A 15,844-nucleotide genomic window follows, 5' to 3' on the forward strand; every position below is an offset into this window, starting at 1 on the left:
AAGCCAGGCAGTGGTGGCGCATACCTGTAATCCCAGCACTCTGGGAGGCAGAGGCAGGCGGATTCAAGGCCAGCCTGGTCTACAGAGTGAGTTCCAGGACAGCCAGGACTATACAGAGAAACCCTGTCTCGGAAAAAAAAAAAAAAAAACAAATCCAAAAAAACAAAAAAAAAAAAGAAAAAAAAAAGGTAAAAAGGAACAAGTCATCAGAGTCACATCTTGCCTACATCGGCTTATAGTTTAGAATGTAAGAGGAAGATATTCTTTCTTATATAGACTAAAGTTCGTTTAAAAGTAGTGGTTTATGTAAGGGTAGTTGTTTGTTTATACAAAATATTGGAATTGTTTCTAGAAAATATAAGTAATGTTCATCAATATTTATTGATTATAATTATATATAATTCTATAATTTGTAAAATATTTTAAATTCTATTTCTTTTTTTTTCTGCTTAATATTGTACTTACTCCAAATTAATATGCTGATCTTCTCAGGGGATCATGAATGTGGCAGTTCTAGTCAGAGGATGCTTTCTGTCCAAGAAGCAGCTGCATATTTAAAGGTAAGCGGTGAGATCAGAATTTTAATAGCCGTGTTCTTAAAGTTCATGTATGCCCTTAGCCCTATCCAAAGTGTGAAGCGCCGGATTACCGTGTGTTCTGTGTAAGGCACTCTCTGTGTTCTCCAGCACGCACGGCTGTTACCTGCGTCTAGGCCTCTGTCTCTCCCCACGGGACTCTGCCCACTTGTACATTCGTGTACTTACTCATATATGTTTTTGGTAGGTTCCTGGTAAGAGATAACATGCGGGTTTTTTCTTTTTGAGATTATGGATGTAAAACTGGCTGAAGTGTATTTATGTCTTAGGCATAGAAGGCTAACTGTTTTTCTAGCTGTGCTTCTCTCCTGGATTGTTGTGGATGTGCTGCTCGACACCAAAGTGTACTGAGTGTGACACCCTAAAGCCTCTTGGAATACCTCTTCTAATCGGGTGTTCATTGAATTGTGTAGATGTCATGTATGGTTATTTATGTGTTGGATTTCTTTAAAATAATAAAGCTTATAAAATTAGGTTTTACTATTTAGTGTTATGTTAGCAGATACGATAAAGGAAAATGAAAATTGTTAGTACTTTTGTTTTAGAATGTTGTGTATAGGAAAATGCACATAAGTGTGTATAGGGCTTGAAGGACAGAGGGAGTAACAAGGCACCGCGCTGCACACCTGTCCCCACAGCTGCTTCCTAGGAGCGCTGCTGGAGCAGACAGCCTGGCTATCTGGTGAGACCTGTCTTAAAGGAGACTTAGAGAGAGTTAAGATGGGCGGGAAGCATTCAGGGAAGCGAGGGCGGTGCTTGCTTTAGTCAGCCCTGCTCAGATCCATTCTCTCAGGGTGCTAGGAACCCTTGCAGGGGAGGTTCTCTGAGCTGTTACACGGCATCCTGGAACTAGTTGGAAAAAAAATAGAAGGTTAAAGATGGAAAATGCCATTCTTACTTGTGAAAAGGGAAAATGGAATTAAAAAAAAAAAATACTGGAAAGTTTGATGACAGGTCCAGCGAAGTTCCATGTAAATAGCCCGGTAAAGCTGTGGGCCGGCCAGCGTTTAGACGGCCGTGGGTTCAGATGCCACCCATGGTGTCATTCCTCCCCTTCAGACAGCATGGCTTCCAAAAGGAACACGGTCTTTCCTGTTAATACTTTAAATGTACATACAGTACAATATGGTCATTGTGCGTGTGTGTGTGTGTGTGTGTGAACTCTAGGACATTTTTATGACTGAAACCCTATGCTCATTGCACAGGAGCCGCCTATTCCTCTCTAAATTCTCTCCGTCACTGCTGTCTTTCCCGAATCAGTTTTGCGGTATTTGGATATGTAACCAGGCTCATTGATACTTCTCTGACTTCGTTTAACGGATAAGATTTGATAGCATTTTTCTTTTTATTTATTACACCTTTTTCATAAGATTTGAAGTAAAAAGAAGCCTTAGCTTTGTCCCTTTTTAATGTTTGGGCTCTTATATGTTTTATTGTGTGTGTGCACACGTGCGCACGGGCCTGGGGGGAGGGGTGCGCAGAGGTTAGTGCCAGGTGTCCTCATCTTTCTACCTTAGGTGTGGGACAGGGTCTCTATACTGAACCTGGAGCTCACCTATCAACTAGATAGACTGGCTGGTCAGAGAACTTGAACTACATGTCTTCACTGCTTCCAACTCCCCACTCACCACTAGGGCAGGTTTCAGAAGTATCTGGCCATGTCCGTCCATCCATCTCTCCATCTCTCCATCCATCTCTCCATCTATCATCCATCCATCCACCCACCCATTCATCCATCCATCTATCCATCTAATCTATTTTTATGCTGGGAATCTGAATTCAGATCCGAAGACCCAATATAGTGTGTGTGTGTGTGTCTGTCTGTGTACGTGGCCATGCATTAAATGTTTCTGGGGTAGAAGAGGGTATCCTCTGGAGCATGAGGGTATTAGGAACTGCCTGATCCAGGTTCTGGGAACTTACTTATTTTGGGCCCTTTGGGAGAGCGGCAAATGTACTTGACCGCTGAACTACCATGTCTCTAGCCCCTTGAGATTGTTTTTATCTACTAAGCCTTGGGGAAGCACCCTCTCAGAGGTGAAAGGGAGGGGGGATAAGGTGAAGAAATCTGGGAGGGGGCAACAGGAAGGGGGACAACATTTGGAGTGTAAATAAATGAAATAATTAAAAAAAAAAAGAAAACAGAATCCCTAGAAATTGTAAGATAAGCATTAAAGTTAGGTCTTTTATAGTCATAGTTTATTAGATGGCCTTTTATTTATCTGTATCTTAATTTCTTTCAGCAAAGTTTTATGGGTTATGTATTTTTTTCATCTCCTTTAAGTTTATTCTTAAGTATTTCCTTTTGAAGGCTATCATAAACAATGTCTTTCATTTCCTGTTGAGATTCTTTGCTGTTACTATATATAGGAAACAATTGATTTTTTTTCCGTGTTGATATTTGAACCTGCAAGTTTGATGAATTTTTTTACTCTGAGGAGACTTTTTTGTTTGTTTTTTGGATTTGTTTTTTTTTTTGAGACAGGGTTTCTCTGTATAGCCCTGGCTGTCCTGGAACTCACTCTGTAGACCAGGCTGTCCTTGAACTCAGGAATCCACCTGCCTCTGCCTCCCAGAGTGCTGGGATTAAAGGTGTGTAAAGGATTTTTTTATCTATGCATGCATGCATCCATCCATCCATCCATCCATCCATCTATCCATCCATCCATCCAATGTATTGACTAGGTTGCTTCCATTTTTATTTGAAGCCTATAAAGAGAGACTTAATTGCTTTCTCTCTATATGAAAATTTTGTTTTTCTGCCATACTTCTTTTTGTATTTCTTTTGTAGTAAAGTGCTTTAATTACTTTTACATTTATTATCTTTCTTCATGTCATCAGTGTGTCTTTTAGATTGTTTAGAACTTTTTACATGAACATCTTTTACAGCTTTTAAAGCATAATTCTGTTCTTTAATTTGTATACTGTATTTGAAGTGATTTGCGCATATCACTTTTATAATGTTCTGTATTTGTTTTGTAGGAGCCTTTATAAGTGAGTTTTATATTTATTTACTTTTATGTTGCTACTTGCATCTTTCATGTAATATTATATACCTTTTGGCATTTTTTATAAGACAATTTAATGGTATTGAACTTAATAAATTTTGTATATATGAGAACTACTTCTTCCTATTTGAAGGTTAGTTTTTTGGGTAGGATATGATACCCTGGCTGGCAGGATGGCTTGCTTGGTGTTTTTCCTCTTCTCTCAGCACTCTGTGTTTTTCATCTTACTCTCTTAAGATTCCTGCCAAAGTCTGCTGACTATTCCGTAGGTTCTCCTATGTGATGAGTAGCTTTTCTCTCCATTAAAATTTTCTTTGCTTTTTGGTAGTTTGATTATAATTGTATGTGTGTGTGTGTGGGGGGGGCAGATGTGCAGGCTCACATATGGGGAAGGAGGTTAGAGGTCATGTTGAGTGTCATCTTCAGTGATCTCCTCCTTACTTTGAAAAGCAGGGTCTGTCTGAACCCTGAGCTCCCTGATTGACTAAGCCACATGGCCGGTGCTCTGGGGAACCCACCCCAGGGAACCATGTCTGCCTCCCGAGCTCTGGGAGAATAGGCGTGTGCCACCAAGCCTGGCTCAGGTCCACATCCTCGTACAAACAAGCCCTCAGCTGAGCCATCAGCCAACTTTGAAGGCAGGGTCTCCAGATGTGCTCTTGTTCCAATTGTTCAGATCTAACGTGCCTTCTTACTTGTTGGGTTTCTTAATCTGAATGCCTAATTCCTTATCCAAATTGGGGGACTTTCTGATTCTTATATTTACATTTTTCTTCCCTTTTCTCCATTTTATGCTTCCATAATATCTTCAGTGAAACACTTTGCCTTTTTTTGTTCCTTTTATTTTTTAATGTACCTCTAACTACTAACTGAATAATATCCAATGATGGGGTTTGCGGACTCTTTTTTGTATATTCATGAACTTTAGTTGTTCTGTTACACGTGCCTGTCGTCAAAAGTAGACTGAGGTGGGGATTTGTTGTTGTTGAGACAGAGTTTCTCTGTGTAGTCCTGGCTGGCCAGTCCTAGAACTAACTTTGTAAACCAGGTTGGCCTTGAACTCAAAGATTTACCTGCCTGTGTCTTCCCAGGTGAAAGTGGACTGAGTTTTTAGTTTTATGTATAATTTACATATACATTACAGAAAGATGCAGCCACAGTACCATGTGATCAAGATTAGACCTAGATTCAGAAGCTAGCACTGTGTATTTGTACTGTCTTAACCTTTCTGAATATTGAAATTTTGAAAGTGGAATTTTTTTTGTTTTGTTTTTGTTTTTGTTTTTTTTTTCTTCTTCTTCTTCTTTGAGACAGGGTTTCTCTGTGTAGCCCTGGCTGTCCTGGAACTCACTCTGTAGACCAGGCTGGCCTCGAACTCAGAAATCCGCCTGCCTCTGCCTCCCAGAGTGCTGGGATTACAGGCGTGCGCCACTACCCCCCGGCTCCTGAAAGTGGAATTTTAAAAAGCATGCATTTGTATATGTCTGAATAACCATACATGGTTGCATTTATGTGTGTGCACCATTGGTGTGCTTGGCACTCTTAGGCACCTCAGAGGAGGGCATTCTGAATCCCCTGGGATTGTAGTGGAAGGCTGTGAGCTGCCATGTGGGTGCTGTGAATAGATCTGGTCGTCTGCAGTTTTATGATTTTTTTGTTTTGTTTTGTTTTTTGTTGTTGTTTTGGTTTAGTTTTTTTGAGACAGGGTTTCTCTGTATAGCCCTGGCTGTCCTGGAGCTCACTCTGTAGACCAGGCTAGCCTCGAACTCAGAAATCCGCCTGCCTCTGCTTCCCAGAGTGCTGGGATTACAGGCGTGTGCCACCACTGCCCGGCTTGATGTTTTTCCTAGAATTATTTTATACTTCAGAAACAGTTGGATTTTGGTGGTGGTGGACTGGGTTTGGTCTAGATTTTGTTGTTGGCTTTTTATTCGTTTGTTTCTGTTTCTGCAGTGTTGGGGATTGAGCCTAGTAGATCAAACCTCAGGCAGGCCTGGCTAGGCAAGCATCCTCTCACTAAGATGTGTCCCCAGTTTGTAGCTCATGCTCCAGATTGAGGACTGAGGTTTCACTTTTGCTTTTAATTCTATAGCCTTTTTACTCCATATTATAAAGAGTCTAGATTCCATTTCTTAGAGTTATTTTCAAATATTAATATCCATTAGGTTCATATATATGCGCATCTGTTAGTCTTTTTGGAGCTTCATCTTCAGGTTGTGGAATGTATAATGATTGTCACATCATAGGTGCAGTTTAGACAGCTGTCAAAAATACTTCCTAAACCAAAGAATAAGAAAAATCAATAAAGAGGATTTTTTTTTGCCAAAAAATAAAGTCTCAAATTCTAGACAAGTCTCTTAAGTATTTCTTAAAATAGTTTTATTGTCAATAAAAATTACCATCATAATTTAATTCTCATGGAAAATAAAAGTTTTAAATTCACTGTATAATAGTAACCTCTGGTAGTATTCGGTCTAGCTTTCTTTAGTCTTCTAAAATGTATCTTTAAAATTAGTATGACTGTAAGTATCTCCTATTATAAATATTCATGTGCTTACTCTTAGAATGATGTACATTTGCCTCTCCCATTAAACAGCTTAAGTTTTTTTAAAAAAAAATGCTGTATAATATTTTATTATGTAACTATAATGCATTGACTTTTTTCTAGTCATTTCCTTAGGAAATAATCCTGAAAAGGAAATTACTTTTTCAAAGAGCATGAGCTTTATAAAATGCTTTTGATAATGTTCATATTACTTCCTAATCGAGAATGACAGTTTGAGCCTAGCCTAGCCCCAGTTGGCTTTTTTATTTTCTCTATGCAGCAGTATAAGAAAGAACACCCCCCACACACTTGGTATCAAACAGTGATTGTAAGGTATACCCAGCAAGCTTTCTGCTTATGGAGAAATCTTGTACATTTCATTTCTACATATTTATATTATGATTTCACCTGCAGAAAGTGAACACTTGGATATAGTAGCAAATGAAGCAGCCATGCCCACCACTCCCACAGGTGCTCACATCAGCCCTGGCCACGCCCACCACTCCCACTGGTGCTCACAGCATCCCTGACTCCTAGCCTAGTGCATGCTAATGAATCTATGCTTCTGTTTTGTTAACTTTTAACAGAAGCCGATACTATGCTTCTGTTTTGTTAACTTTTTTTACTTCCATTTTTTTTATTGAATATCTTCTTCATTTACATTGCCAATGGTAAAACCTTTCCCAATTTCCCCTCTCCCAAAAGCCTCCCTCCCCAACGATTCCCTACCCCTCCTCCCACCTCGCCCCCATCTGCTCTCCCCCTCCCCCAATCTGTTTCCCTTTGTTGTGGCCTCTATTGAGCCTTTACCTGACCAAAGACCACTCCTCCCACTGATGCCCAAAAAGGCCTTCCTCTGCCACATTTTTGGCTGGCTGTTTTGTTAACTTTGACTCATTACATTTTATTATCATTTCCTTGGTATTTCTCTTTCAAAAGGAATTTTAAACAGCTTATTTATATAAATATTTTTCTGTCTTGCCGAGTGCTTTTATTGAGCGTTCATAATTTGTAGTGAAAGCCGGCTTACTATTTGGGAAGTTGAGAGGTCCCTCTGGTGGAGCACTTAGGAAACGCATCCTTTGTGTTTGTAACGGAGGACTTCATGGAGTCCTGTGGGTGGTAGGGTGGGCGTGGACATAGGGTGGGCGGGAGGTTAGGGTGGTGAGTGCTGCCTCAGTGTCAGAGAAACTTTTGACACAATACATGATACTTAAGATTTGAGAAGAACATAATAGAGTAGATGTCTGCAAATGTGCCAAGTGCTGATCAGATAAGTGTTTTATAGTTTAACCTGGCGCCTTGATCACTGTCGATGAAGGTTTTTGTGGAAGATTAAGTATTCTCAAGAGGCCTGTGATGGGACGGATTACTTTAAATAGAAAATTATCTTCTCTGAAGACTAATGTTTCTGAAAATATGATGTCTGCTCCATTGCTACACATTTAACCGACTTCATTTCAATTTGGTTTTCTTTTGCTCTTGATTCCTTTGTTCTTTTTTAGTTCTCATTATGCAGAGCAAAACCTTCTAGTAGAAATTGGGTAAAATAATAAGAAGTATTCTAAAAAGTGAGGCAGTGAGGCTTGTGTTCTTCCACGGTCTTACCACGTACGCACTTTACGCCGTGTGCTGCTCTCAGGTTCACCTTCGTCGGACTCGGTGGAGGCCAGGAAACCTATACGTTATGAACCAGTGGAAGCTTAGAGCTTTAATAACTGGGTCACCCGGCTAGGGCCATAACCCGTCAGTTCCAGTGTGGATAAACAGTTGACACTCTAAAGTTATCAACACTGTGACGTGTCAGTTCCAATGGCTATGTGTTATAGATAATGTACACCTCACTAAGTCTATGCATATATAGTTTATAATGGAACTGAGATCTAGTCCCAGACCTGCTTGATACAAAAGTCAAGTTCCCATTGAATCAGTGGGTTACATCTGGCTTTACTCTTTTTGTAAAGGCAGGATCTTACTTGCAGTCCTGACTGTCCTGGAACTCACTGAACTCACTGTGTAGACCAGGCTGGCCTCCAGCTCACAGAACTGCCTGCCTCTGCCTCCTGAGCGATGGGGTTAAAGAGGTCTGCGGTCAGGCCTAGCCCGGTCCTCACTTGTGGTGTAGAGCATGTGGCATCCAGACGTAGACTGTAGTCTCTAGGTGGAGGGGCGCGGAGCCGACGCCAGACTCTCAGTCTGGGTTGTATTCTTGAATACTGTATGTATTCATGTGCATTTATACACGCTATCCTTTCCAGGTGCACTTGGTTTTTAAAATAACTGCTGAAAATTTATGTTTTAAAACTGTTGTCAGATGCTTCAAATGTAAGTTAACTTTCAGAGTACAAAAGCACTTGTAGTTTGGTTCAGTTGTGAGACCAGCTATCCAGGACTGCATGGCTAGACCATCTCAAAAATAGTCCGTCCTTTTTTTGTGTAAAAGACATGGCTTTTTCCATAACACAGAGAGATGGTAGTAAGGAGGGTGAAGGCTATCCGTTCTGTAAAGCAAACTCAAGCAGGTGACCTGTAAGCTACCTTTATTAAAAATTCTAGCAAAAGTTTTGTGTCGGTCATGTATGATCCCTAGCAGAGGTAGCTGTGCTTTGTACAATTTGGTATGTGTACTGGCTGGTTTTGTGTGTCAACTTGACACAGACTGAAGTTATCACTGAGAAAGGAGCTTCAGTTGGGGAAGTGCCTCCATGAGATCCAGCTGTAAGGCATTTTCTCAATTAGTGATCAAGGGGGAGGGCCCTTGTGGGTGGTACCATCCCTGGGCTGGTAGTCCTGGGTTCTGTAAGAAAACAAGCTGAGGAAGCCAGGGGAAGCAAGCCAGTAAGGAACATCCCTCCATGGCCTCTGCATCAGCTCCTGCTTCCTGACCTGCTTGAGTTCCAGTCCTGACTTCCTTTGGTGATGAACCCTTTCCTCCCCAACTTGCTTCTTGATCATGATGTTTGTGCAGGAATAGAAACCCTATGACAGTATGTTTGCAAATTGGATATATTAAAACAAATTTGCCAGTGAATTAAGAAATACAAGTATGACCCAATGGAAATAATTTCTAGTGACATTGAAGAATCTGTTGGTGTAATAATTCAGTGGGCATTTCTAAGATTTTTTTAAAAGAGATTTCTAAAATTTAAAACTCAGCCTTTATACTATAGAAAGTACATAAGGTGATACTTTGTAAAGGGCTTTGTTAGCATAGGAAACCTTGGCTTTTTGGTTTAGTGCTGTGCTTGTAGTTCCTAGCAACATAGCTGGCACACTGTGGATCATGGTTGAATATATATTGTATTAAGATAAACAAATTTTTTAAAAAGTTGTTTACAATATGTTTAAGAAATTGAACAGAGTTATGTTGGGTGAGCTGTGTTCCTTGGCCTGCCCAACATGCATTTGGTCCCCCATTTTGGTTCCTAGCACCAGAGTATTTGGAGACAGTGTCTCACTGAAGATGGGGTTCGGTGTTCTGAGTAAATTTGACTGGCCGTGTGCCCCAGCATTGGCCTCCACCCCTTCTCCCTCCACCCCCGACCCCCAGGTGCTGGCGTTACTGGGTATGCTAGTAAGCCCGGCCTTCGTATGGATGATGGGGATCTGAACTCTGCTCTGCTCGCACTCCCATCTCTCAGGCTCCACCCTCTGAGCCACCTCCCTAGGCCAGGTGGTGATGTTCAGAAGCAGTAGTTGCCACGTCGGTGAAGTTTTATATTCTGTTTCATAAAGTTCTTGGGTCTGCCTGGGACTGAGTGGGTCTTTTACCTGTGTGTGATTATCTGCAAAAGTAGGTTGAAAAATATTGCTTTACTAAGTTGCTAACATCTTTCTGTTACACTGTATCAAAATCACATTTGTTAATGTCATATCAATATATGGAAAGTCTTTAAGTACTGTGAAGTTATAGTCGTAAGAGACAAGTGTGAGTTCTTCTAATATGTACTTTTTCACTTTGAAACTTGAATTTATAGTTAGTTTCATTTGCTGAACATTTTAATCAAGTCTCAGTAATATGCCATTTGCTTATTTGAAAATAATGTTCTGTTTATAAAAGGTAAAATTAATTCATTATCACAGTGATATTTGAAAATAAACTTAACCAATAACTATAATCTGTAAATATAAAACCAGAAAGAAAGCATAGCAGAGTATTGATAGTGGTTATATTGGAATCATGAGAAGATGGTGACATTTCTTTTTTTTTTTTTTTTTAGTACCGAGTTATATGTTTTCATTGTTTTATGTGGTTGAAATAAACACAAAGCATGTTGTCTGTATGACAATTTACACAGGACGATTGAGAATGGCTCTCTGTTTCTCTCGTTAGAATTTAGGTCCCGAGTATGAAGATGTATTTAATACTTCATTGCTGTGGATTTTTAAAAATGGGAAAGATGTTGGAATAAGGTACAGGATTTGATTTACACTTTGATGATTTCATATTGTAAGAAGTGTTTTTTTAAATTTTAATCTCTACCTTAATTATCTTTAAATAGGTGTGTTGGTTATGGGCCTGAGGAAGACCTGGCAAACATAACCGACGTGCAGTTTTTACAGTCCACCAGACCCCACATGCCGTTCTGGTGCCGTTTCCGGCGTGCTTTCATTACTGTGACCCATAGGTTATTGTTGTTGTGTTTAGGTAAGTTGTTAGAGTTAGAAAGGGCTGCCCTGCTGGCATCTCAGGGAATCAAGGCCAGAGCCAGGAGACATCCTTTGCCCTACCTCTGTAGACCATGTTGGGGGTGACATCCAGGAGTCTTCAGCAAGGTTTTCGTTTACTTTCGTGTGACTGTGACCAAATACCTGACAGAGATGACTCTCAGCAAAAAAGGTGTACTTTAGCTCACAATGAGAGTTTCCAGTCCATCCTGAGAGGAGGGTTGGCAGAACAGATAGCATGACAGCCAGGAAGCAGAGGCAGAGGAGAGTGCCAGGGGCAGGTGTCCCTCCGGCTAGGTCCCCCTGGGGCGGTGCCCACAGTCCCCATGGGTGCTGTCAGCCATCGACCCAGGCTGTAAGAGGACACATCTCCATGTTTAAATGATAACAGCAGGGTTGGGAGTATTTATGGCAACTGTAGACCCAAGGGCTGACACAGTGGCAGCCTAAGGAGAGAGAGAGAGAAGATTGTCATGAAAGTGTCCTAGAAGGAGCACGTCGTACATACAGTGTGTGAGGAAACCTACTTGTAGAAAGCCGAGTAGAAAATTCAGAAGTGAACTTTTGCATTCCTTCCCCCTTCCCCTCCCCTTTTTCTCATTTTACTGGTTTTTTGAGATAGTGTTTCTTTGTGTATCCCTGGCTGTGGTGGAATTCACTTTGTTGACTAGCCTGGCCTTGAACTTAATCAGATATCCACCTGCCTCTGCCTCCTGAGTGCTGGGATTAAAGTGATGTACCACCATGTCTGGCTAAGTTTGAACTTATTTTTAAATAAAGTAAACCCTTAAATTTTTGGTTTAAAATGTTATGGGAAGTAACTTTTAAAACTTCGGTTCTTGGATATTTTTGTAATAGGAAGTAAGAAATTATTCTTTTCCGTTTTCTTTTTGTTAATGCTCTAAATAATTCATTTTATTTAGTATTTAGCATGTTCAATAAAACTCACTTTTTGAGTAGTCTAGTGCTGAAAGGGGAAAAGTCTGAAACAGCTACTTTTTATTTTTAGTAATTGGGGTTTAAATACTTTAGTAATTGGAATTTTAAAGACGGGTAAAATTTTAGGAAAGTACTTGAGATTTTCTAAGTGTAGCTTTATTATACTGTCAAATTCAAATATTTGCACTCCATTATTCCATGAGACTAGGGGAAAGGGTCACTGTTAGTAGCTATCATGTAACTATTACTGAGCAGTCTTAACACGATCCCTGAATGTTGCAGGTGTAGTGATGGTCTGTGTTGTTCTCCGTTATATGAAATACCGCTGGACTAAAGAGGAAGAGGAAACAAGGCAGATGTATGATATGGTGGTAAAGATTATAGGTATGGAGTTTTATAAAATCCTAAACTGTTTCTAGAGCAGAGCTGCCACATAATTATCAGCAGTTGGTTTACTTGTCAAGTTGTCGGTTTGTTTTCAGATGTTTTACGAAGTCATAATGAAGCTTGCCAGGAAACTAAAGACCTACAGCCTTACATGCCTATCCCACATGTTCGAGACTCCTTGATACAGCCCCACGACAGGTATGTAAGTCAGCACAACCAGTGTCAGAACGTGATACCTGGGGGAGACTTGGGTTTTATTGAGAATTGTGACTCCTTAACTAGACCTGCTTGACTGGACAGTTTTTAAAGTTCTTCCCCCCTCCTTCCTGCATTAGGTCTCACCTCCTCCTGATCCCAGACAGCTGGCTTTTCGCTCATTCTTGTTCCTGTGTGTTTATTCCTGCTTGTCAGTCTTCCTTAGGACAGTGAGAGTTGTGCTAAGAAACAGAAGAGGCTAGTTAGGATTTTAGTAATATTTAAGTACTTAGGCTGTTATTACTGAAGCTTTTTAGTGAATTCTAAAATCTGACTTTTTGAAAATGCAAAAAGATCCATATTTCCATACTCTGAGAGGTGCGGCTCTGGAGCCCGGTAGCACATCTTCATCTCCAGGAAAGAGCGGCCGCTAACAGTAACCATGACTCCAGTTACACACTTCCAAAAGATGCGAAGCCAAGACGAAACTTGTTGTTTGCTTTGTGTGATAGGAAAAAGATGAAGAAAGTCTGGGATAGAGCTGTTGACTTCCTTGCTGCTAATGAATCTAGAGTACGGACGGAGACCCGAAGGGTAGGCGGTGCAGACTTTCTAGTCTGGCGGTGGATCCAGCCTTCTGCATCTTGTGACAAGACATTAGTTATACCCTCTAAAGTATGGCAAGGTCAAGGTACGTAGTTTTAAGTTTTAAGCAAAACCGACGGCTTTCTTTCTTTCTTTCTTTCTTTTTTTTTTTTAATTTCTTTTGGTTTTTTTTTTTTTTTTTTTGAGACAGGGTTTCTCTGTGTAGCCCTGGCTGTCCTGGAACTCACTCTGTAGATCAGGCTGGCCTCGAACTCAGAAATCCACCTGCCTCTGCTTCCCAAGTGCTAGATTAAAGGCGTGTGCCACCACTGCCCGGCATGATATATATTTAATTGAAACAAATTAATTTGGAAATATGTGAATACAAAGGCTCCCTTTATAGCTCTACCTCATAGAAGAAATAAATGTTAGAACAGAACCGTTTTGTCTCCAGGAATAAAGACAGGGTTTCTTTGATCGTGCCTTTTCTGTTTAACAAAGCAGCTTGGTACTGTGGCTCTAACTGCATTCCTCTGTGCACACACGGGATTGCTGTTGTGCTACCAAGCCTTGTTAGCATATTCAGGATCCGTCAGGTGTGCCTGTGCAGCCGTGACATGACCGTAATAGCCTGTTTCCCAGCCTTGATTGCCTTCCTCCTGTTGCCTACCGAGACCCTGGCCTGACTCTCTCCCCTTCCAAGTGTCTTTTGTAGCTGCGCTTTTTCTTAATAGTATGTGTAGTTTCAGAACAGATGTAGTAAAATATATAAGGAGTTTTGAAGACTGGCTGCCTTGTGTGCCTGTACCTCTACTATACAGGATAAATATGCATATAAAACAGTGTATAAGGGAGGTATGGATAGTAAATCCTGTTTCCTACCGAATCATATACCAAGTCTTACTTATTAATATTTGCTAAGTATTTGTAGAAAAGGTAAGTAAAGTGTTTTAGAATTGCTATTTTAAAAATACTCATTCCATTTTTTTCCTTCTAATTTTACTTTTTAAAGCTTAACTTGACTTTGATCATGGATTTGAGGTGGGTGGAGAGGATCTAAGAAGTTGAGGGAGGGAAAATTATAATCAGAATACATCATACAAAAATATGTTTTCAGTTTTATAAAATGTACTGTTTGAAATGCTAAGAACAAATTTTCCTTGGAAAGTTACCTGCTGAAGGGCCCTGTGAACCTGGAAACAAAATTACTTATTTCATATGGCCACCCTGAGCCCGGTCAAGTGATCCCTGTGGCCTTTGACAGTAGCACCTTTCCCTGCTTTCTCTCGCACCTGGTCTTCTCCAGGCCAGGGTTGTGTCCGCTGCCCTCACTTCCTATGTCTACCCTGTCATCTTCCCTCAGGCTGCTAGGTGTTGCGGTTCTTCAGCACTGTCTTCTCCTCTTGACATACTTTCTCTCAGGCTGTGGCTCTGTCTCATCTACATAGGCAGCTCATGCTTGTGTCTTGTGTCTGTGCCACTGGGCACTACACGTAATGGGATGTGAGCTAACTGTCTTCCCGGTGTTAGGTCTCTGGGTGTTCCTGTCTAGGTGGCCGTACTCTCCCTCACTCTGCTCTGCAGAGTGTCTGTCTTCCTGCAGGTCAGCCTCAGACTTTATCCCTGATGCGTGCCCACCGGTGTCACCGTGGCCCTGCTGCCCTGGGTGTTCCCCATCATTGCCATTCCCGTGGACAACAAAAAACCTGACTAGTTCTAAATTCACTTTGCCTAAGTGACTTTCCACATAGTTGCTTTAATATTGTTTCAATATTAAAAAGAGACCTTGTCATATGTGAATACTCTACTTAAAAACACTTGTGTACAGGTCTTATATTACTCTTCTGACATTATTGCGATACTTTGATATGGCCAGCGCAGCCTTTAATAGTCTGACTCCTCCTCTTCTGGGCTCATCTCTCCTTTGCACCACACGGATTGACTTTAGGTGCTTGAGTCTGCCTTTTCTTTTCTTGTCACAGGGCTGTGTACAAAATTCACCTGCACCTGAGATGTCCTTTGCGTGTGCACACACAGACAGACACACACACACACAAAATTCACCTGCACCTGAGATGTCCTTTGCGTGCGCATACACAGACAGACAGACAGACAGACACACACACACACTGCTTAACTTTGCTCTTTGGCTCTCAGGCAGTTTCACTTCCTTGGAGAAAAACCCTACCTTACACTGATGAGGAGATGCCAATGTAGAGTCTTCTTGACCTATCACAACTCTGATCCCTGGAAGATAACTATTGGTTGTCTGTTTCTCCCCCTGAACTGTTGACTCTAGATATTAATGACTATCTTAATCCACCTTAACACAGGAATTGGCTCATTAAAAGCATACAAACAAAATTTTGGAAGGTGTTTTTTAAATTATATTTATGTACAGAAAACTTAGCAGTGTGCATTTAACTCAGTGTAGTCGCGAGTTCTTCAGTCTTTGCCTTTTCCAGCTTGGCAGTGCAAGCCACCACAGACTTAGGACCCAAGATGTTGCTTCCCCAGTGGCAGCGGATCTTCTCATATCTGACATTATAATTGTCCTAATAGCTTCCACCAGCTTAGCCAGAGCGCCCTTGTCTTCCGAGTTAACCTGTGTGAAGGCAACAGTGGTGCATGTCTTCCTGTGGACCAGGTGCCCCAGCCTGGCCTTTTTCTTGATGCTGCAGTACAGAGGGCAGGCAGGAAAACCACCAGCTCAATGGAGCCTACATCATGGGCAATCACCCCCAGCTGAGCCTTCTTGTTCTCCACCAAGGGGGAGACTGTGTTGACTCCTGCTGGGAGGATAGTCCGTCTCTTAGTTGGGACGTCCCCTTTGCCAGCGGCTATCTTCTCAGCACGGGCCAGTGACCTTTACTTCTCTTGCTATGTCTCTGGCCTGTATTGTGGGCGAGCTTGAGCTGGGT

The 15,844-nt window shown here is 41.2% G+C and overlaps 1 protein-coding gene across 1 annotated transcript in view; it reads left to right on the plus strand.

Moving 5' to 3' along the window:
* The window catches only part of Lemd3 (LEM domain containing 3), a 49,464-nt gene that overhangs the window by 29,573 nt on the left and 4,047 nt on the right, over nt 1–15,844 (plus strand). Inside the window, exons 4-9 of the mRNA XM_052166044.1 lie at nt 493–560; nt 10,483–10,562; nt 10,652–10,797; nt 12,039–12,140; nt 12,239–12,341; nt 12,851–13,029. Of these exons, the coding sequence (XP_052022004.1) occupies nt 493–560; nt 10,483–10,562; nt 10,652–10,797; nt 12,039–12,140; nt 12,239–12,341; nt 12,851–13,029 (678 nt within the window). The remainder of the gene's footprint in view (nt 1–492; nt 561–10,482; nt 10,563–10,651; nt 10,798–12,038; nt 12,141–12,238; nt 12,342–12,850; nt 13,030–15,844) is intronic.

Source organism: Apodemus sylvaticus, chromosome 20 (assembly GCF_947179515.1).
Source record: "Apodemus sylvaticus chromosome 20, mApoSyl1.1, whole genome shotgun sequence".
In the NCBI taxonomy this organism is placed as follows: Eukaryota; Metazoa; Chordata; class Mammalia; order Rodentia; family Muridae; genus Apodemus; species Apodemus sylvaticus.